Source organism: Neodiprion virginianus, chromosome 7, assembly GCF_021901495.1.
Source record: "Neodiprion virginianus isolate iyNeoVirg1 chromosome 7, iyNeoVirg1.1, whole genome shotgun sequence".
In the NCBI taxonomy this organism is placed as follows: domain Eukaryota; kingdom Metazoa; phylum Arthropoda; class Insecta; order Hymenoptera; family Diprionidae; genus Neodiprion; species Neodiprion virginianus.
Genome location: NC_060883.1, coordinates 16,049,812 through 16,073,261, shown reverse-complemented (window position 1 = coordinate 16,073,261; position 23,450 = coordinate 16,049,812). Strand labels below are relative to the sequence as shown.

At 40.7% G+C, this 23,450-nt stretch overlaps 2 protein-coding genes across 3 annotated transcripts in view; both read left to right on the top strand.

Annotated features, from left to right (window-relative positions):
- Positions 1–23,414, top strand: part of LOC124309110 (microtubule-associated protein futsch) — a 31,925-nt gene extending 8,511 nt beyond the window's left edge. Inside the window, exons 2-7 of one of the 2 annotated variants that reach the window (XM_046772383.1) lie at positions 4,844–5,079; positions 5,369–5,608; positions 12,806–13,152; positions 13,316–13,518; positions 13,735–17,233; positions 17,408–23,414. In XM_046772383.1, coding sequence (XP_046628339.1) covers positions 4,844–5,079; positions 5,369–5,608; positions 12,806–13,152; positions 13,316–13,518; positions 13,735–17,233; positions 17,408–23,181 — 10,299 coding nt within the window. In that variant the 3' untranslated portion in view covers positions 23,182–23,414. Of the gene's footprint in view, positions 1–4,843; positions 5,080–5,368; positions 5,609–12,805; positions 13,153–13,315; positions 13,519–13,734 lie in introns of both variants that reach the window. The other variant, XM_046772382.1, reaches the window with a different exon arrangement.
- Positions 1–23,450, top strand: part of LOC124309459 (probable serine/threonine-protein kinase kinX) — a 65,331-nt gene that overhangs the window by 35,004 nt on the left and 6,877 nt on the right. The window lies entirely within an intron of this gene.

Here is a 23,450-nt window from a genome sequence, read left to right as displayed (position 1 = left end):
TGTGCACAAATGAGCCGCTGTGTTACCATGCGTGTGTGTGAAATACCTCACACAAGCCTCCTCAAGATCAACGTGTAATGAAACGCAGCACATTTTATGAGTATTTCTTTACGTCATATTTCAAACACGGAACACCGGTTCGAAAAATTCTACGCCTCGCTGTTTTTCGTATAAAAATGAAAACGTTTCCAGTAGTTTAGCAACGACACGGTGAATCCACGAAAATATCAAAATTACGTGGGAGTGTCTGATTCTTTTTTCCAAATCGAGATAATTTTTTATTATACGTCACAAGATATTTTAACTCGAAACACTTTACCTGACTTATATAACGACCACGTTTACGTGATTTTACTCACCATTCTTATCGTAATCTCATCGAATCGAGCGGACCGGTTTAATTCCAAATGAATTTATTTTATTGCCACGTTCATCTTGTAGGTTTCCATGAAACGGAGAAATAAACGTATTGAAAAATTTGTCGTTTAAATAAAGTTGCACTGTAAGATTATATTTTCGTGGCAGCGTTTCGATTTCGCAACAAGGAAATTTTACGCCGAGCTCCAATGAACGCGATAAGGCTGCGGATTAGATTAGTAATTGATACAGCTGTTTTCACAATTTTTGTATAATAATCACATCAGTCTAAAAATAATCGAAATAAATAATGTACAATTTTCTATATTTTATGCACAAAGGCGTAGCATTTTTAAGCAAGTATGATCAATTCAATGCTAAATCAACGAGCCTTTCCGCACAGCAGCATCCGATTTCACGGAATTTTTTATGGATAACTCCTTAGACAACTTTCCGCTGTCTCGTGAAATTATTATTTGTACTATTTTTTTTTTTTTCTTACAATAAAACGCAATTAGGAAAAAAATTTCAATTCATTCTCGCTGAATTATTAAATCATCAAACTCATTTTCACATTGTCCAATTTTTCTTAAAAAATTCCTAATCCAATTGAAAAATTTTCTTTTCTATCATTAATCTTTCGTGATATTCAAGAATATCCTGTTATACGTGATATTTTATAAAGGTTTAATGCTTTAAGTAATACGTTCTACCGACCTTTACAAAGCGCACAATCTATGGGCGTTATTCGTTGGATACAATACGTACATTTCATTTATACATATACAAGAAACGAAATGATGTCACAAAAAACAAAAATAATCTTGAAACATATAGGTGTCAGACTAAGATTCTTAGACATTATCAACTTGGTGCCATAGCGTCGGTTTGAAAAAAAACCTTGACCAGATAAGGAGAGGAGATGTAAAAGCTATGTAAACCTAATGCAAATTTCACTTGAAAAAATCGATCATGTTACTTATAATGAATATCAAACTCCCTAACATTCGATAACAGTATATTGGAAAAGGACCTTATTTATTCCACGTCATTTAACGTTGATGGAAAACAGTGCGTAATTTAAATGTGAAAGTTGAAAAGTATTGGTTAAGATTAAATTTATGCACGATATTTCCTATGTATGTGTGCGCTAGATCGTGAAAAATTACAATCTATTACAATAAACAATTACAATTGCAATGCGTAAATAGCAATTGAAATTAGGGCAAGATTAAAATACCATTAAATACCATGTATAATTAAGTATACCGATAAATTTCTTAGCATTTATCGGTTAAGGTTCTTGTGAGTAAGACGTTGCATGCGTGTTATTATAATGCAGCTTTATAGTTAATATGAACTCTTGGAATTGAGTTCACGATATCGAGGTTACGGAGCCAATGTTGAGCATTAACAAGCAAACCTCATAAGACAACAAAACACTGAGAAGTTTGACGTACCTTATTGTTATACATTGAACTTTGTCCTAGATCTGCCAGGCCTTAATTGATCTACACAGGTATCTTCTTCAGAAGCAACGGAAAATCTAGTGCGATCTTTATCAATTTGATCATTATCAATTTTTGTTGCTGCAGAATCTATTTTAGTCTGGTGTTCGTGTTAAAATCTCTCAAGACGTTATTTTTTTATTAAACCTCCGTTCTTTCGTTGTAGAGAATAGTGAGTGACGTACTATATTCATAAAACTTTCAGCATGACTTTTTTATTTACCATATTAATCAAAGATAAAATCGACAATACTGTAACACCTTATAGTCACAGGAAATTTCTCTTCAAATAATCATCACAGCTCAATGAAAATCAAAATTTTTTCCGTAATTTTTGGTGTTTCAGAACGTAGAATTTACGAATAAAATCATGATTATATTAGATTGGTTCTAGTTTTGAGGATATTTTTTTTTTTTTTTTTTTTTTGCGAGGAGGGGGGATGTTTTGTAATATAATCATGATTTTATTTGTAAATTCTGCATTCTCAAGCACCAAAATTCACGGAAAAAATCAGGGCACTACAAAATTTTTTTTGTGCCAAGCTGTGCAGTATTTTTTTGATAAACATTGGATATTACAAAAAAAAACGAATTTTTCATCCAACTATTCCTTTTTTGAGTCATGTATGAAAATGTCGATAAGATAAGTAACTGGAGCCAATTTCGAAAAACTACGCTTACTCCTAGGGTCATTGATACCAAATACTACTAATACCACTTGAATATCAATAGTAACAAAACCACTGTTGGCCAGTGTTATTCCAATGCAGTAAGTTGAGCCTAATCGGCCAAGTAGCAAGCATAACGATGTCGTCTGTCAGTTAATTAAATAAATTCAAAGGCTTAAATATGCAACGTATGTTCGCGTTGTGCGCTTGAAGATTTAGACTTTGTGCAATAAGCCTGAGATAAACGATAGAAAAATACCACTTGTTAACCGCAATCGTGATTTTAAAAATCCTTTAGACCATATCACTAACAATCAGTAGCGGCTAATTATTGAGGTTATAAACAACCCGCAGGTTAGACTCGGTTTCCTAGGATTTTTAATGCGCTTCAGAGGGCATATAACCTCCAAATACACTTAAGGTTCTCTTTAATCTTGAAGTGCCTGAAGATCACGGCGACGGGGCATTTCTTGTCTATGTTTAGCCTTCTGGCACGTGAATTCCGCTGTAGCCACACTTGAAAGATCCCCGGCACCAGCCTACTTTGACTCACGAGTTGAGAAACGGAGGTTCAACGAGCTGCAGCCGATGCTTGTGTACCCACGTTGTTCGAGAAAGGGATTTGCGCTTATATTTAGAAATTTCGAATTCCTCATGACATATTTCGCGCGATGTTTCGACACGCAGAGTTCCATGAACAGTAAACTATCGAAGCTGTACATATACAGTAGTCGACTGCTTTTTAATCATCCGCCAGATTCCAAGAAACGCTTCGAGTCATTTGCATCATCCTCATACTTTTCTGAGGATTGTTCTCGCTCTTCGAATTCTACATAAACCTACTTCAACACTATATTTAGATTACAAGGCATTGGTATACAGTAATTTGCTACGTAAGCTGATTGTGAACCGTCAGCTACATCAACGTGTCTAAATTAATCCTTTGAAGCATACCTTTCTCCTTGCAGTCAAATTCTTTGAAACGAGATAGCTGATTTGAAAAATGGGGCCAGATCTGAGAAATTTTCGAAATTCAAAATGGCGTATCTAATATGGCGGACTGAAAATGTGAAAGTGGTCGGAATGACTCGAAAATGCACACTCGGGCGTTTTTTCGGTCACCAAATACGACCCCGAAAACTCCCGAGTAACGAATAATACCAATTTTTATATTTTCAGTCCGCCATATTGGATCCGCTGTTTCGAATTTTGAAATTTTGACGATGGATTCGTTTTGAATCACCCCAAAACCCAGGTCTAGTCCCCATAACCTTCCCACATTTACATTTATTCTGTAAAAACAGGCAACAACACTTTGTTTATTTATAGTGTTACAGCGCTCACTATATTCGCGGAATATTTTAAAATATCAACATTGACATCTTAGAATTCCAATTATACAAAAGATGACAACGATATCTCAAAAATTGAATGTCAAGCTTGAATTATTGATTCAAAAAAGGTGTCTCATATATGAGACGCTATGCCGCAAAAAGTTAATTTTACAATATTATGCTAAATTTTCTTCAGTGTCACAGGTCATTGATTGAAACTCGTCAATTTCCTCCTCAAAGCTGAAATTTTATTGACATAAAAAAATTATTCAGTCTATCAGCAACGGTATGAAAATAACCGCCAAAAAGAGGACGAAAAGAAATTATTCCCTTGTAGTAAAAATTAGTACTTACATAATTAATACACGTTACGGAAGAAAAAGATAGGAGACAAAAAACAAGAATTGGTCATGTCCGGGTCATCGCTAACGGTCGTCAACTACCAACGACAGTTAGGTTAGAAGAATTGTCACAAGCTTTACAATTTGTCATGAGAAAAGTGGTTGAAAAAAACTTTACTGAAGAAGAAGAGCTAGCAATTTTCTAATTGTCCTGGTTCTTGAGTACCGTTACGGGTGTTTATGAACCCCCTTTTTTTAAACAAATCAGGCGGAGTGAAATTCCACTCAACTATTGTCCTTTGATGAATGGTGGGAAGAGACAAGCTAATTATAAGACAATTTGTAGAGAGAGTGACATCTCAACTAAAAGCTGAAAAAATCATGGCGTCAACTGTCTATGATACGACACTATGATTAAATGTTACTAATACGTAATTTATACTTTCTCAGAGTTATGAGTGTTTCGTTATGGTCTTATGCTCGTATAATGCACGCAGTCATTGTTCTTTGAAAAAATATTCTAGTTACCGTAAATATTATCGTTTAGAATAAAAAAATTAGTAACTTGATTACTAACGCTGATTATTACTGTAATTAATTCCAACTAACAAATGCTTTTGCGGTCTCATTTGCAGAGAGATGTTACTGAGTCAACGACAGAGTTTATCGGCCATGAACAGGTGACTAGCATGGTAGCCAGAGACGTTGTGGATGATAAGAAATTTGAAAAAATCACAACGGCCAAAGGGCCAAAAGATACGCCAACACCGAAGCCAATTCCTGCTGCTGGTAAGCCCAGCCGTCCACAACGCCGTGATGAATCTCCGAAAAAGCCTGGCGACGATGCTGACAAGCCTAAAAAACCGAAAAAGTAAGTTAATCATGCACTTAGAAGAGTGTCCATTGGTAAAGTTAACGCTAGATCGTTACTAAGAGTCCAAGTATTTCTTTTTCAACAGATCTGTAATGGAACAGGAGGTTTTTCAAACATCGAAAGTTTTTGGAAGATCAATATTACTCAACTTTTGATAAAAATATTAAATATTTTGTTCCGTCATCTTGCTCCAAACTGTATTAAGAAATATTTGTTTTCATTGTTCCATGTTCGGTAATTTTATGCGTTGCGACCTTCTCTGATAATTCTTTAATTCGTTACACAGACCTTCCGATCGTCGATCTGTTTCTCCGGAGAAACCTGGTGACCAAAAAGCACCAGACAGCAAGCCAAAGCCTGCTGCTGGAAAGCCCAGTCGCCCGAACGAAAAGCCACGACGTGGTGATCAAACGCCAGATTCCTTGGATGAGGAAGAACCGCAGCCGAAAAATATACTGGAGCCTGCTGATGTCCTGGCTAAAATACCACTGAAGGAACAGTGTATTTGCGAGCTATGCACCTGCGGGTAAGTGACCTTAACCTCAATCGTTATGAAGCTAAATTAGTAAAAATTATATTTAAGGGATCAACCTAGTCTAACGGTTTGAAAAATAGCTGATTTTCACGATCAAGTTTTCGACGATTGAAATAGGCTAATCAGCCTGATTTTTCTATGACAAATCAAAGCACTCATGAAGAATAGAAAATAAATTTTTAAACGTTAATTTTTATTTTTTACATTTTTTTTTTACGGTAGAAGACATCTTCGAAAAAATGAAGTACTCGCGGTGTACACGGTTGTGACCGTAACTATTATCTCGTGCGAAATTTGTAAAAAGTTTATTAATCAGTAAGAAAGCTTGCTATCGAGTTTTTTTTTTTTTTTACTAAAATTGACAAAATGGCGGCAGTTAGAAAAAAAGTATCGAATTCAGCGTATTTTTTCGACAGTTTTACGTTAAAAAAATAGAAAGATTACAAAAATACCATAACAACATAAAGAATGACGTTAAAAATGTTGTATCCAAATTTGAGACGGGTAGCTTGAAAACTCTTCCTTTGAGAGTGTACGTCGTTTTTGAAAACCACGTTTCGAGAAAAATGTATTCTAGGGAGAAGGCCACTGTGACGGCCGTAAAGGTAACTAATTTTTAAGAATTTTTCCACAGGGATAACTAATTAATAAAGGGATCGGATTGTTGGTATTTTATTAAGTGTATATTAAACTCGTTTTGTATAAATTTTTATTACCAAAGATACGAGCCTTGACTTGACGTCTAATGAAAAAACTTCGCTTTCATCGTGGCATTGATATCTCGGTGAAGGGTTATCTGAAAAGAAAAAACAAAATTTTATCAATATCCATACAAATGTAGCTATCGTTGTACATGATCGTTTTTTTTTCTTTTTTTTTTATAATTTACAAAGTGGCGATGGCTTGAATAAAAAAGAGCCTTGAAAATAGGAAAAATTTTAGTCTGTCGCCATTTTGAAAATAATTGAATAAAAAAACAATACAGCCACGTGCAACGATAGCTACATTTGTATAGATATTGATAAAATTTAATATTTTTATTTTCAGATAACCCTTCACCGAGATATCAATGCCACGATGGAAGGCAAATTTCTTTATTAGCCGTCAAGTCAAGGCCCATATCTTTATTTATTTTCAATATTTTTTAATAAATACTTATACAAAAAAAGTTTAATATACACTCAATAAAATACCAGCAATCCGATCTCTTTATTAATTAGTTATACCTGTGAAAAATATTCTTAAAAATTGGTTATTTTTTCGGTCGTCGCAGTTGCCTTCCCCCTTAAAGTTTCAAGCGCGGAATTTCTATACAAATTGTCTACTTACGATCAATCAGTGACGTCAGGTCCATGCAACACCCCGTCTATATTATCGCATAGTAAAAAGAAAAAGGAAAGTTTTGAAAATTTTACACTGGAATGATCCCTTAATGTAATACGTAAGTCAAAGTAAAGGTTTCGGTCGTTGATTGCCAACTGAAAGCGTCTGAGGTGAGAAATTTTATAATGATATTAGTTCAAATTAAAAACAATATGTGTATGTGTATACAGGCTGTTTTCTTTGTGATAACTAAAGCATGAACTACACGTTAAAAAGATTACAATCAAACCTGTGATTAGACGTGATTAAAAATGTCAACAATAAGTGTCACGCGATGTAAAAATAATTAGATAGGGCGTTGAGAAAATAAACGAGATGAAAAACCAGTTCGTTTGTAATGACCGCATGCCTCAGGAATGCTTTCGTTCGAATTGTAGCTTTATATCAGTGATTACGTAAAGCGGCGATACCGCGATTAGAGCAGGCATAAAAATTTTACACAACACGAACTCGAACTTATACCGATAAATAATAACTAAATCGAACACTTGACATAGAATTAGAAAAGCAAGAGTATCTGTGTACAACTAGGTACCGCAACTTTTTACTATATCACCCTCAACAACCTCGCAATATTATAAGATTTATGAACAACGAAATGTGTAGAATGAAATTCTATCATACCCCGCATCTAATTTAAAACAGTTCAAAAAACAATTAGTTATTAATCGCACCGTTGGGCTTAATTCACGCCACGACATGTCTGCGTTGCATACACATTTTAAATTCCCCATTCTTCGTATTCTCGAACCCTCTGTATTCCACTCTGCTGACTTTTCAAACCATTCGGTTCAAAGTTTGTATTTCGGATATATAACGTAGTCTTCAATGTAAATACTTGTGGTTATGTAACCTTTTCGGTTTCGTATCTATCGATTACATAATTGACTGCAGTTACGATGCACTTGTTCTTACATTTTACATCTGTACTTTTCGCGTATAACTGTAACGCATGTCGTTTTTATTATTTTACTTATTGTTAGCTTTTCTTGTATCACGTCGAGTACTCTCTATTGAATGCAAACTCTTCTGCTGACCTCAAGCGACCTTGGTCTCAGGGCATTAATGCACGTCTCTCCCCCCCCCTCCCTCTCTCTCTCTCTCTCTCACACTTCCCCTTACATTCTTCATCGCCGATCCCACAACGCACCAAGGTACTAAATAACAATGAGACGTTTGGCAGCGAGTTCGGAATAAAAATTTCGACGAGGCATCCGCTTCGCGGGGCAACAAACATCTTTATACCCATATCAATCGATAAATATGTCCTCCAACGAATGAGCCTCGGACATATGTCCAAGCCTGTGTTTATATATTGTTTGAAAAATTCTTACAACAACGCGTTCAAATTTAATGATGACATTTTCGAAGCCGCTTGACCAGACACCGAAATATGTATTCCTCTAATCGTGTTTATTACGTAATTCGTAGAACGATCTAAAAACTGGTGCTTCAGGTCTGCAGAGTGCCTGTATATCATGATAGATACACGGGACTACCATTAAATACATGTGAAATCTCCATGCTAGCAATGCTGTGACGCGCGATTCCCGTCACTAACAATGACGTAATCGGGGCCATCTACTCGTACTGTTCAGCCCACACTTGTTACAACAACTGAATATCGTTATGGTAAAATTGTCGATCCGGTTTGGTTAAAGCGCCGCGTTGCGGCGAGTGAGGAAATGTCACTGATAATTCTGTATTGGAAAAAATTGTTGGCCAAAATGATGACCCATCAATAAGGATAATACGACCAGTGTTTCTGCAGCTTGATATGGTAAATTACAATCGCTTGTAATTTACTATAATTTTAATTTGACTTCGACTGAATAGATAAACTCTATGGGTGATTGTTTTTTGTTTCGTAAGTAACAACAATCGTAATGAGAAATCAGATGTGCATGCGCGTCTCTGTCGAATGAGTTTCAGCGAAGGTCGTAATATGTAAGTAATCCTCCTCGAATTAATGACGTATCAATTTTCACTCACGTACAAATATGGATAATAGGATAAATACAAATTCCTGCAGTATTTATGAGACTCTGTTACGGGTAATATACACTACCGAATTATTAGATACACTACGTTTTTTTTCTGCACAAGACGGAAAAAAATCAAGGCTGATTATCTTGCACGGTAATATGCGAATCAAATTATAGGTAGACCATAAAGGCGACCGCCTTGCTTCTCAACTCCTTGTTAAATCATACAGAACCGAATGTTCGCAGATACGTACTATACATACGTATGTATGTATCGCATAAATTCGTTTTCTAATGGATGCAGGCAACAGAATTATATTATGTATCTAGTTTTTCTGCCGTCACGTCGGGAAGTTAGAAAAAAACAAATTGGCAACACGGCGCACGGTCAGAGCACACCCGACAATAGCGTTAATAACGTCAACCTTAATTTTTCACTACAAAGCAATCTTTCAATTCAATGACACACCGCGCCGTCGCGTCGCCTCAAGCGGGCCAAATATTTTTTTACTTTCGCAGATAACTAGACGAAACTGGGCCGAACCATAGCGATAAAATTAGCAATTTTATTATCGTTGTCAAGATATCATTTGGTCCTCGTGCTCCCACGAAGCGAAGCAAAATAACCAAGTTAGGTTAGGTTAGGTTAGGTTAAGTTAGGTTAAGTTACGTTGCGTTCCGTTAGGTTAGGTTAGCCTAGGGCCTTTTTAAACCCTGCGAAATTTTAGGGCTTAATCATGAAAGTTGAATTTTTCGGGACCTAGCAACATCCATGCCCAGTGAATTACGCGAGCCTCACTGACACGGAATTTTTGTCGGCGTCGGAAGATTCGAAACTGCAGCTTTCTCTTTCAACCGGTTCGTCACTTATGGGTTCTATACCGCACGATCGACTACCATAACGAACAATTAATCCCTGACAAAGAACTTTGTTGCGGCTAAACAAAAGGCGGAACGCGAAATTTTGGGTGTCCATGTTTCACAAAAGAAAGGTGACTCCGACTGCGGAAGTATAAAACGTGTATTATACATAAGATTCAACCATACTTGCGATAACTGAAACACCGGCAAACATCACTGACATCTATCATGTATAATAAGCATTGAGAACTCGAAAAACATGAAAGTGCTAATCAAAATTCAAACTCACGCCGAGCAAAGTTTTGATGACAACTACCTACTGCAGCGTTTTTGTTAGCAAATTTAGCGTTTTTTGTTTGCTAGTATAGCGAAATCTTCAATGTTTCTTCCAAACACTGGTAGAACTATTTCATCTTCACACTCGTACGAATTTTCAATAGAGATGCAGCAAACTTGTTGCCAAGAGTTAGCTACTCCGCTTCCATCGCAGCTACTGTTAAATTCTTACATCGGTCTTCAGCTCAGAGTAAATGAGATAAAATGAGACGGTAGTATAGAGAATGTTCAAAGTATAGCCATTTCTACTCACCAATGTACAAAGCGTTTAGTATTTATTTGACGACTGCTTACGGTTGCGTCATTTGAGGTAGACATACTATATACCCAGGTATGTAAAGTATGTCATTGACACCTGAAGTTCCTTATCCAAAGAGGTGAACCAGCCGGTGAAACCAGCTAACATTAACATTAATAGTATCGATGTCGCTAGGTATACAAGCATACCTTCATTCGAAATTCTGTTCGTTCTTTGATGACTGGATCAGCGTTGCTTATGACGGTTATTATTGATTTATCGTTGAGTTGACCCGTACGCAACATTCAGAAAACAATTGAAATGACTGAACACGTTGGTAGCAAAGAAATGGTTAACCTGCTAAAAGCTGTGTCACGTCTGAACGTAATCCACGAGTCCTATGGAAACGCTGACAAATCGTAAGGGCTTGAATTCCGGTGAAACAAAGGTCTGCTACTATATATAATATAGTTAAATTGAAACGCTTGGTTGAACAACTAAATAGCTACATAACATCACAGAAGCAAAATCATTGTCAACGTTGTGCTATGTAGTTGAAGACTAGTTGAACCACGTTTGGCAGTAGCTCTCAGTAATGTGCTGCAATTTACTTGTAGAAATTTCAGGGGCAAACTGTGTTTGACTGAATCAAACACAGGCTGATTGTAAATCTCTGTAAGCCTTTGCGTGTACGTATTACAAACCTGAGCCCGCTGGAGTGAAAGACTGAAGGGGTTACCCTACTTAGACGAGCGCCGAAACAGGCTAATTTTCAGAAATTAACTTCGGAAAAAGTGCTGATTCAATATTAATAATTTTTTCAATATTTTTGGCTCAAAAACACGTTTTATTATTATTAATAATTACTGAACAACAATTTAAAACAATGAAATTGTAAATCAGCCGAAAAGCACTATTCCTGTGAATATGTGTACCAAATTTCAAATCAAATCATCGATTACAGCTCGAAATATCGTGTACATCGTTTTAAAAAACATGGTTTTGACAAAAACGCCGTTAACGTTTAAACACTAGTATCTCGAGTGATAAAATTACCTTCTGAAAAATGTTCTAACTCAAAAATCATTTGAAACATCAACATAAAACTTATTGGAAATATAATCTTAACCGTTTAAACTATTTTTTAAAGGAAAAAAAAAAATTTAAGTTTTACACCAGTGTAACCCCTTAAGGCATGCGGGGGCCGCAGAGCCAATCACCAGCTGAGAAGCTAAGTAATTCTCTTTAGAGGCAGCTCCTTCTATGGTGCAGTGCAAGAGTTGAACGGGGCTAATCCGAGTCTGCTTTTACTATGTCGCGGTCGTTCCATATGCGGCAATGCCTTGAGAGGAGATTACGCTTTCAATGTATATCATTCTAACGGGGCAACATTTTAACGGATGTAATGCATAAATTGAAGAAAAATATGGTATTTCACGTTCAAATATGGTATTACAATTCATTAGGACCATCGTTATGGCTTTCTTCACAGATTAGTTTAGGCGACAAATTTGTACTATAATTAAAATTATGAATAGAAACTTGTCTAATAAGTTCTTTTTTTTTTTTAAACCAATCCTCACAATTTTAATTTAGCTCGTAGTAATGTTAAAGACTCCCTGACATTTAACTGCTGCACAGGCGATTTCGTACAAAGTATCCAAGGACAGCTGCGATCGTGAAATCTGAATCCAGAGACTAGTGTAGCTAATTATTTAGAATAACTTCATTGTAGACTCAAGAAACTAATCCACAAAATACGCATAACACCATGATTTGTAATATCTGAATAGATTTCGAGAGTCCAAAAACAGCCGTTAATATTCAAAATGGCTGTCAATAAGTAACGTAGGATTCAATATCTCGCGGTCATATATAATTATAGTCAATTCTTTGAATGAGTTGATTGCGAAAATCGCGTGGTCACAAGAGAATTAATAATAGACCAGCATAAGCTAAATAAGAGAGTGTAATAGTGTGAGCGTAGGGCACAGTCAGTATAAATCTGGCAGGAATTGAACTAAAAAAGACAATGCGCGTGTAAGTAATGATGCATAACTAATAACTATACGGTTAGAAGCACCCACGTGGATAGCCTCCTCTGCCACCTGACTCATTGCATGACTGATGTATCGAATGCCTACTGCCAAGTTATTATAATAATACTGAATTAACGCAAAATGTATCCTTGAAACTCAGACCAGCTACCGTGAAAAAAAACTAATTATAGTTCCATTGCTCTTGTGAGATTAGAAAAACCGAAAATTTACAACACATGCAAACCGATAGAAAAATGAAAGTTCATAGGAATATTATTAATTGTTCTACCTCAATACTGTAAAATAATGTGAAAACAATTAATTGGCGGTGTACGAATTATTTCAGACGGCACCGATGTCCTCACAATGTTGGCCAGGACAATTTTGAATCACCTCACGAGCCTATAGACAGCGTAACGTCTTACCGCCACGAATATGATGAAAAACACGTAGATAGACAAGTGATAGTTCACCATGAAGACCACCTGCACCTGGAGGGTGAATTCATTGGAGAACGACGTACTGACTACGTCGTCACCCACGGAGACCGAGCTCCGGTTCGAAAGCCTCAGGATAATCTACATCCTGAAGGAGATTTCTACGGACGTCCCAAGGAAGAAGCGCCCACCAAAGGCGAACGAGCGCCTGTTAGGCGCCCCCAAGATAATTTGAGGCCCGAGGGTGATTTCGATGGTAAAATATTATTCCCATTTGTTACAAGTATGTGAACTACATTACCACTATATGCAACTGTTTGAAGGTCTTATCACAGTATAGTTCGATGGTAGATCTGCATCGCAATGACGTTAGTGATAAAATAATTATATTTATGGTTTTTGTTCTCCATTTCTTTCAGGCGTGACAACAAAAGAGCTGGCCTTCCCCGGTCTACCCGGTGAACGACCAAGCCCTGTGCGTCGCAACACCTACACAAAAGTAGAAGGTGAATTCATAGACGAAACAACGAGCCGAACTGAGTATATCGATCATCGAACTGTAGAGCGAGCGGAAGTAATTAGACGTACAGATAATTTGATCATTGGCGAAGGAGAATTTACGGTGAGTAATTCTAGTTCCAACTTTTCAATTCCCGAAATTCTTCAAGACCGTAGGCTGCATCTTCGTGATTTAGTTCATGATAAGGCGAAAATTCGGGGCTTTCAGATCTTGTATAATGATTTCAAGATTTCAGCAATAAAAAACTTGGAATTACTAGATTTTTTGGTGGATAAGAATGAAATGGTATTAATCAATCTTCTTCTATTCCATTTCTAGGGAATCTCTCACGTCAAAGAAGACTTTCCAATTTACGAAATTGTTGAGCACGAAGGACCCACCCGTCACAAAACAACAACGGACGAAGTCGACCGATATTATGGCAGGACGGACATTATCGAGAACTTTACAACCACCAATGAAGAGTACCATAACTTTGATCAAACTGATTACGTGTCTACAACAATCATCAGACGCGATGATAATCTGAAGCCAGAAGGTCCTTTCGAAGGAATACCTAAATCGAGGGATGATTACGTGCCAATGCTTACCGAAAGACGAGAACCGCATAAACCGAAGGACAATCTGAAGCCCGAAGGAACTTTCGAAGGACGTCCCAAAGACGATTTCAAACCAACCACGGGAGATCGTGCGCCAGTTAAAAAGCCTCAGGACAACCTTAAGACGGAAGGGCCGTTTGAAGGGCGTCCTAAGGATGATTTCTCTCCGAAACAAGGTGAACGTCCCGAAGTTAAGAAGCCCAAGGATAATCTTCGCCCAGAAGGAACCTTCGAAGATCGGCCGAAAGACAAATTTACACCAGCTGAACGACGCACACCCATTAAACATGCAGACAATTTGAAACCTGAAGGAGAATTTGAGAGACCTGTCCAAGAACCGTATGGCCCAGGTGAAAGAGCACCAATCGTTCGCCACCCTGACAATCTGTTCCCCAAGGGCGATTTCCCCGATAGAGAGCGTCAACCATTTGAACCTGCTGAACGCAGGACCCCGATAAAGCCTGGAGATAATCTACGTCCCGAAGGAGACTTCGATGGCCGTCCTAAAAATGACTATGGACCGAAATATGTCGAAAAACCTGATGTCAAACGACCCCAAGATAACCTCAAGCCTGAAGGACCATTCGAGGGTCGACCAAAGGACAAATATACTCCTGGAGAACGTCGCCAGCCGATCAGACATCCTGACAATCTTCATCCCGAAGGTGATTTCGAAAGACCTGAGGAGGAACCCTTTGGGCCCGGTGACAGAGCTGACATTGTTCGTCATCCAGATAATTTATTCCCGTCGGGAGAATTCTTGAACAGAGAACGTAAGCCCTTTGAACCCGCAGAGAGAAGAACGCCAATCAAGCATCCAGATAATTTAAAACCAGAAGGTAACTTCGAACGTCCAGAGCACGAAAAGTTCCGCCCTGCTGAAAGGCCTAAGGTCACAAAGCCTCAAGATAATCTTAAGCCGGAAGGCGATTTCGAACGACCAGAACCAACTAAAGTGGGTCCGAGTGAAAAACGAACACCAATTAAACATCCGGATAACCTGAAACCAGAAGGTGATTTTATTGGCAAACCAAAAGATGATTTCAAGCCCACGCACGGAGAACGTGCTGACGTTAAACGGCCAGAAGATAATTTGAAACCGGAAGGTATATTTGAAGGCAGGCCTAGGGACGATTATAAACATGTAACAGTTGACCGTGTCGATATTGTCAAGCATTCTGACAACCTGCATATGGAAGGTGAAATTTCAACTTATAGATCACGAGACGAGTATACTGACTTCTTGGTTAGAGAACGAGTTGAAGTGACGAAACATCGGGATAACCTGCGGCCGGAAGGACCATTCGAAGGTCGACCTAAGGACGATTACTCGCCAAAAACTGCTGAAAGACCAGAAGTCAGGAAGCCAAAGGACAATTTGCGACCTGAAGGAGAATTTGAAAGACCACAAAAAACACCATATGGCCCTGCTGAAAAACGAACACCAATCAAACATGACGATAATCTTCGACCTGAAGGAGAATTCGAAAGACCTGAGCATGAAAAGTACCGCCCTGCTGAAAGACCCGAAGTTAAGAAGCCGAAAGACAATCTCCGACCTGAGGGAGAATTCGAGAGACCAGAAAAAACGCCTTATGGTCCGGCTGAAAAACGGACGCCGATCAAGCACGACGATAATCTTCGACCCGAAGGTGAATTTGAAAGACCCGAGCATCAAAAATACCGCCCTGCTGAAAGACCCGAAGTTAAGAAGCCGAAAGACAACCTCCGACCGGAGGGTGAGTTTGAAAGACCAGAAAAAACTCCGTACGGTCCGGCTGAAAAACGAACACCAATCAAACATGATGATAACCTTCGACCTGAAGGTGAATTCGAAAGACCTGAGCATGAAAAGTACCGCCCTGCTGAAAGACCCGAAGTTAAAAAGCCGAAAGACAACCTCCGACCTGAGGGAGAATTTGAGAGACCCGAAAAGACGCCTTACGGACCTGCTGAAAAACGAACACCGATCAAACATGATGACAACCTTCGACCTGAAGGTGAATTCGAAAGACCTGAGCATGAAAAGTACCGCCCTGCTGAGAGACCTGAAGTCAAAAGGCCGAAGGACAATTTGCGACCTGAAGGAGAATTCGAAAGACCCGAAAAAACATCTTACGGGCCTGCTGAAAAACGAACTCCGATCAAGCATGATGATAACCTTCGACCTGAAGGTGAATTTGAAAGACCTGAGCATGAAAAATACCGCCCTGCTGAGAGACCTGAAGTCAAAAAGCCAAAGGACAATTTGCGACCTGAAGGAGAATTCGAAAGACCCGAAAAGACACCTTACGGGCCTGCTGAAAAACGAACGCCGATCAAGCATGATGATAACCTTCGACCTGAAGGTGAATTCGAAAGACCTGAACATGAAAAATACCGCCCTGCTGAGAGACCTGAAGTCAAAAGGCCGAAGGACAATTTGCGACCTGAAGGAGAATTCGAAAGACCCGAAAAGACACCTTACGGGCCTGCTGAAAAACGAACTCCGATCAAGCATGATGATAACCTTCGACCTGAAGGTGAATTTGAAAGACCTGAGCATGAAAAATACCGCCCTGCTGAGAGACCTGAAGTCAAAAAGCCAAAGGACAATTTGCGACCTGAAGGAGAATTCGAAAGACCCGAAAAGACACCTTACGGGCCTGCTGAAAAACGAACGCCGATCAAGCATGATGATAACCTTCGACCTGAAGGTGAATTCGAAAGACCTGAACATGAAAAATACCGCCCTGCTGAGAGACCTGAAGTCAAAAGGCCGAAGGACAATTTGCGACCTGAAGGAGAATTCGAAAGACCCGAAAAGACACCTTACGGGCCTACTGAAAAACGAACTCCGATCAAGCATGATGATAACCTTCGACCTGAAGGTGAATTTGAAAGACCTGAGCATGAAAAATACCGCCCTGCTGAGAGACCTGAAGTCAAAAAGCCAAAGGACAATTTGCGACCTGAAGGAGAATTCGAAAGACCCGAAAAGACACCTTACGGGCCTGCTGAAAAACGAACGCCGATCAAGCATGATGATAACCTTCGACCTGAAGGTGAATTCGAAAGACCTGAACATGAAAAATACCGCCCTGCTGAGAGACCTGAAGTCAAAAGACCAAAGGACAATTTACGACCTGAAGGAGAATTCGAAAGACCCGAAAAGACACCTTACGGTCCTGCCGAAAAACGGACGCCGATCAAGCACGACGATAATCTTCGACCCGAAGGTGAATTTGAAAGACCCGAGCATCAAAAATACCGCCCTGCTGAAAGACCCGAAGTTAAGAAGCCGAAAGACAACCTCCGACCGGAGGGTGAGTTTGAAAGACCAGAAAAAACTCCGTACGGTCCGGCTGAAAAACGGACGCCGATCAAGCATGATGACAACCTTCGACCTGAAGGTGAATTCGAAAGACCTGAGCATGAAAAGTACCGCCCTGCTGAGAGACCTGAAGTCAAAAAGCCAAAGGATAATCTGCGACCTGAAGGAGAATTCGAGAGACCCGAAAAGACACCTTACGGGCCTGCTGAAAAACGGACGCCGATCAAGCATGATGACAACCTTCGACCTGAAGGTGAATTCGAAAGACCCGAGCATGAAAAGTACCGCCCTGCTGAAAGACCCGAAGTGAAGAAGCCGAAAGACAACCTCCGACCGGAGGGTGAGTTTGAAAGACCAGAAAAAACTCCGTACGGTCCGGCAGAAAAACGAACACCCATCAAACACGATGATAATCTTCGACCTGAAGGTGAATTTGAAAGACCTGAGCATGAAAAGTACCGCCCTGCTGAAAGACCCGAAGTGAAGAAGCCGAAAGACAACCTCCGACCGGAGGGTGAGTTTGAAAGACCAGAAAAAACTCCGTACGGTCCGGCAGAAAAACGAACACCCATCAAACACGATGATAATCTTCGACCTGAAGGTGAATTTGAAAGACCTGAGCATGAAAAATACCGCCCTGCTGAGAGACCTGAAGTCAAAAGGCCGAAGGACAATTTGCGACCTGAAGGAGAATTCGAAAGACCCGAAAAGACGCCTTACGGGCCTGCTGAAAAACGGACGCCGATCAAGCACGACGATAATCTTCGACCGGAAGGTGAATTTGAAAGACCCGAGCATCAAAAATACCGCCCTGCTGAAAGACCCGAAGTGAAGAAGCCGAAAGACAACCTCCGACCGGAGGGTGAGTTTGAAAGACCAGAAAAAACTCCGTACGGTCCGGCAGAAAAACGAACACCCATCAAACACGATGATAATCTTCGACCTGAAGGTGAATTTGAAAGACCTGAGCATGAAAAATACCGCCCTGCTGAGAGACCTGAAGTCAAAAGGCCGAAGGACAATTTGCGACCTGAAGGAGAATTCGAAAGACCCGAAAAGACGCCTTACGGGCCTGCTGAAAAACGGACGCCGATCAAGCACGACGATAATCTTCGACCCGAAGGTGAATTTGAAAGACCCGAGCATCAAAAATACCGCCCTGCTGAAAGACCCGAAGTGAAGAAGCCGAAAGACAACCTCCGACCGGAGGGTGAGTTTGAAAGACCAGAAAAAACTCCGTACGGTCCGGCAGAAAAACGAACACCAATCAAACATGATGACAACCTTCGACCTGAAGGTGAATTCGAAAGACCTGAGCATGAAAAGTACCGCCCTGCTGAGAGACCTGAAGTCAAACGGCCAAAGGACAATTTACGACCTGAAGGAGAATTCGAGAGACCCGAAAAGACACCTTACGGGCCTGCTGAAAAACGGACGCCGATCAAGCACGACGATAATCTTCGACCAGAGGGTGAATTCGAAAGACCTGAACACGAGCGATATCGTCCTGCTGAAAGACCAGAAGTCAAGAAGCCTAAAGATAACCTTCGGCCAGAGGGCGAGTTTGAAAGACCAGAAAAGACTTCTTATGGTCCTGCTGAAAAACGAACGCCGATCAAACACGGCGATAATCTTCGACCGGAAGGTGAATTTGAAAGACCGGAACATGAAAAGTATCGTCCTGCAGAAAGACCCGAAGTCAAGAAGCCAAAGGATAACCTCCGACCAGAGGGAGAGTTTGAGAGACCTGAGAAAACATCGGTTGGACCTGCTGAAAGACGAACACCCATTAAACATTCTGACAATCTGAAGCCTGAGGGTGATTTTGTTGGCAGAGTGAGAGATGACTACAAGATAATTAAAGGCGAGCGTGTTGACGTAATCAAACATACTGATAATCTTCGAATGGAAGGTGACATACAAACTTATCGATCCCGTGACGATTACACAGATTTTCTGCTCAGAGAACGTGTCGAGGTTACTAAATATGAAGATAATTTACGTATGGAAGGAGAATTCATCGATATGAGAACGCGCGATGATTATAAAGTAGTTAAAGGAGAACGAGCTGAAGTCAAGAAACCCAAGGACAATCTTAAACCAGAGGGAGACTTTGAAAGGCCGGACAAGAAACCCGTCGGGCCGGCGGAGCGGCGTACACCAATCAAACACGCTGACAACCTAAAACCGGAAGGGGACTTTACGGATCGCCAGCTAGAAGAAGCCCCGAAAAAAGGAGAACGAGCGGAAATAAAGAAACCCAAAGATAACCTTCGTCCTGAGGGTGAATTCGATAGGCCTGAAAAAACATCTTACGGCCCAGCAGAGAAAAGAACACCCATCAAACACGCTGACAATCTTAAACCCGAAGGTGATTTCACTGGGCGTCCAAAGGAAGAGACTCCAAAACGTGGCGACCGAGCTGATATCAAGAAACCAAAAGATAATTTACGTCCGGAAGGAAATTTCGAGCGTCCCGACAAAGCAATCGTTGGACCAGCTGAGCGCAGGACACCCATACGCCATGAAGACAATCTTCATCCGGAGGGAGAGTTTACTGGGCGTCCCAAAGATGATTTCACTCCGAAACGCGTAGAACGTCCAGTGCAGAAGAAACCTCAAGATAACCTCAAACCAGAAGGTGAATTCACTGGCAGGCCAAGAGAGGATTATGTTCGAAAGATTGGGGAGAGATCCGAAATTGTTGTGCACAAGGATAATCTGAGAATGGAAGGTGAAATTGATGTGCACAGATCCAGAGACGATTACACCATTTCGAGAACCGAGCGTGTTGACGTTGTCAGACATGAAGATAACCTGAAGATCGAAGGAGAATTTATTGACGTGCGTAGACGCGATGACTACAATATAACACGTGGTGAACGCACTGAGATTATTAGGCACGAAGACAATCTTCGTCCAGAAGGTGACTTTGAACGTCCAGAAAAAGCTCCGGTGGGTCCAGCTGAACGCAGATCACCGATAAAACATCCAGACAATCTGAAACCAGAGGGAGACTTCATTCGTCGACCAAAAGATGCTGCGCCAACCAAAGGAGATCGAGCTGTTGTCAAGAAACCTAAAGACAACCTTAGACCAGAAGGTGACTTTGAAAGGCCAGATAAATCACCCGTTGGTCCAGGTGAAAGGCGGACACCCATCCGTCATGCAGATAACCTCAAACCAGAGGGTGATTTCGAAAGAAGGTCTCCAACTAAAGTGGGACCAGGTGAAAAACGTACCCCAATTCGCCATGAGGATAACCTGAAGCCTGAGGGTGATTTCGAGAGACGGTCTCCAAGTAAAGTGGGACCAGGTGAAAGACGTACCCCGATTCGCCATGAGGACAACCTGAAGCCTGAGGGTGATTTCGAGAGACGGGCTCCAAGTAAAGTGGGACCAGGTGAAAGACGTACCCCGATTCGCCATGAGGACAACCTGAAGCCTGAGGGCGATTTCGAGAAACGGACTCCAAGTAAAGTGGGACCTGGTGAAAGACGTACCCCGATTCGCCACGAAGACAATCTTCATCCGGAAGGTGACTTCTACGGGATGCCGAAAAATGAATCGACGCCGAAGAAGGGTGATCGCGCAATTATCAAACGCCCGCAAGATAATCTGCGATCTGAGGGTGAGATGCAAATGACACAAACTTCTAAAGATGATTATAGAGTTGTAAAAGGCGATCGCTTCGAAGTGCGTCGCCGCGAAGACCATCTTCGAATGGAAGGAGAGATTGATGTGCGTAGGTCAAGAGACGATTACAAAAAGATCACGAAGGTCGAAAGAGTGGATGTTGTGAGACACGAAGATAATCTTAGAATTGAGGGTGAATTCGTTGATGTCCGTAGGAGAGATGATTACACCACACATGTTGGTGGTGAAAGAACCTTTATTCAGAGACAGTCTGACAACTTAAGACCTGAAGGTGACTTTGAAAGACCAGAGAAGAGTCACGTTGGTCCCGGTGAGAGAAGATCTCCAATCAAGCATCCAGATAATCTTAAACCTGAAGGCGATTTTGAGCAAAGAATACCGCAACAAGTTGGACCTGGTGAACGTAGAACACCTATTCGTCATGGAGATAACTTGAAATCGGAAGGTGAATTTGACGGTCGACCAAGGGACGACTACTCTCAGAAAAGAGCAGAGAGAACAGAAATAGTTAGAAGAGAGGATAACTTAAAAATGACTGGTGATTTCCGGGATACGACTTCACAGAAATCGGCATACAAAATTATCCGTGGCGAACGCGTAGAAGTCAAACGCCACGAGGGCAACCTGAAAATCAGTACCGATGCAATGGAATCTAAGACAACTTCAAGAGATACATTCACACCAACCAGGAAGGATTCAGCTGGCATCGTATCCTACGATCGGCCAGTAAATCGCCAAACACACATGGAGTCCTCAATTTCACTTGGTGAAGACACAAGCACAATGTCGACAACAAATCAGCGCAACTACAACACATACACGCGTAAAACTGGCCGTGAAGTAGCTACTAAACTGGACGATGTGCAATCAGATGTTAAACGAGCTGCAACAACGGAAACTAAAACTATGCCTGACGGTTCAGTAGTAACAGTAATTAGGGAAACGACAACAAAACACACGGGGCAAAAGTTAGTTGGTCAAACATCTCACCAACAACATGCACATCATACAAATGTATCGGAGCGTCACGCCACTCGAGTTATCGATAATTCAGTAATTGGTGGTGGTCCCAGCGGTCCAAGAGGAGACTCATCCGTTAGTAGCATAGTCCAAGACAATGACATTTCCCGAAGGTCAACTACAGTTGTGGATAACCAGCGACATGTTAACGAACAACATCATCGTACAAACAACGAACAACGTCTGAGATCCGAAAATGTGTCACAAACCCGTTACGTGGTCGATGACAGATCAATAACTGATGTGAATAAGCACGCTCGTAACCAAATCACACGAGACATATCATCAAATACGCGTCACTTGGCAGACAATAGGTCAACCAGCATTCAAGATATTCAGAAACAACAACAAATTGAACGACATCAACGACAGCAGCAGCAACACCAGCAACAGCAACAGCACGAAATTTCCCGGCGTGATTACGTGAATACCGAATTAGTTGACAACAGGCAAACAAACTCAGCACGTCATCATCACAGCTCGATGCATACTCAGCATACCGTTGCCAGCCAAGCACGTTACAACACAAATCAATCGAGCAGCAACGACTTCAAACAAATAATTGGAGGATATTCAGGACAATCAGCCGTGGATTCTTCTACCAAGACCAGTCATCACAGAAAAAATATCATCTCTTCATCGTCCGCAGATGTCAGCAATTCAGTACTGCATCGCAGAGGAGTAACCTCATCGACTGAGGCACTTCACACGATTTCGTCAACTGCCGCGGCTCAACGAAAGAGCATATCGAACCTTGCTGACTCTGGGCAGTATATCAGTAATTCGAGTCAGAGCAGCGATCGTCGCAGTCTGACCTCCTTACACCGCAGTACCAAGGATGGCAACCCTTGGGCATCGGCGACATACGAAAGGCCACAACGCGTCGTTCATCGCGATAACCTTACGATTGGCGGAAAATTCTACTCTCAACGCGAAGCCAACAGTTACGGTAACTTTACTACGCAGAAGACCGAGCGCGTTCAAAGACGCTCAAACGTATCGCACATCGCTCTTGGCGATGGGAGCGCAACTACATCAACATCCTACAAGAAGGAGTTCGTTCCGAAACAACAGGGTCCATGTCCAGCTGCACTATTGGAAGCTAAGAAGGCGCCCTTCAAGCACACAAGAGACACGCCAAAACACAAGTTCTACATGCCACTGATTTCCAATTAATCAATTAGGTTACCAGTCCTCAAGGTCGTACACAAAAGCTGTAACTTTTATCGCACTTACTTCACTTGGTGTTACTTCAAGTAAGCCTAAGTCGGCGAAATTCCTTTACGACACTCTAGAACTGTGATAAGAATTCAGAATTTTACTATTCTATATGTTATATTGATGTGATCATCTGACTATACTATACGGTTACATTTTTTGCAAAAATATTATATATTATATTTACACAATGATATTTTATCTATACTGTGATAAATTATTGTTGA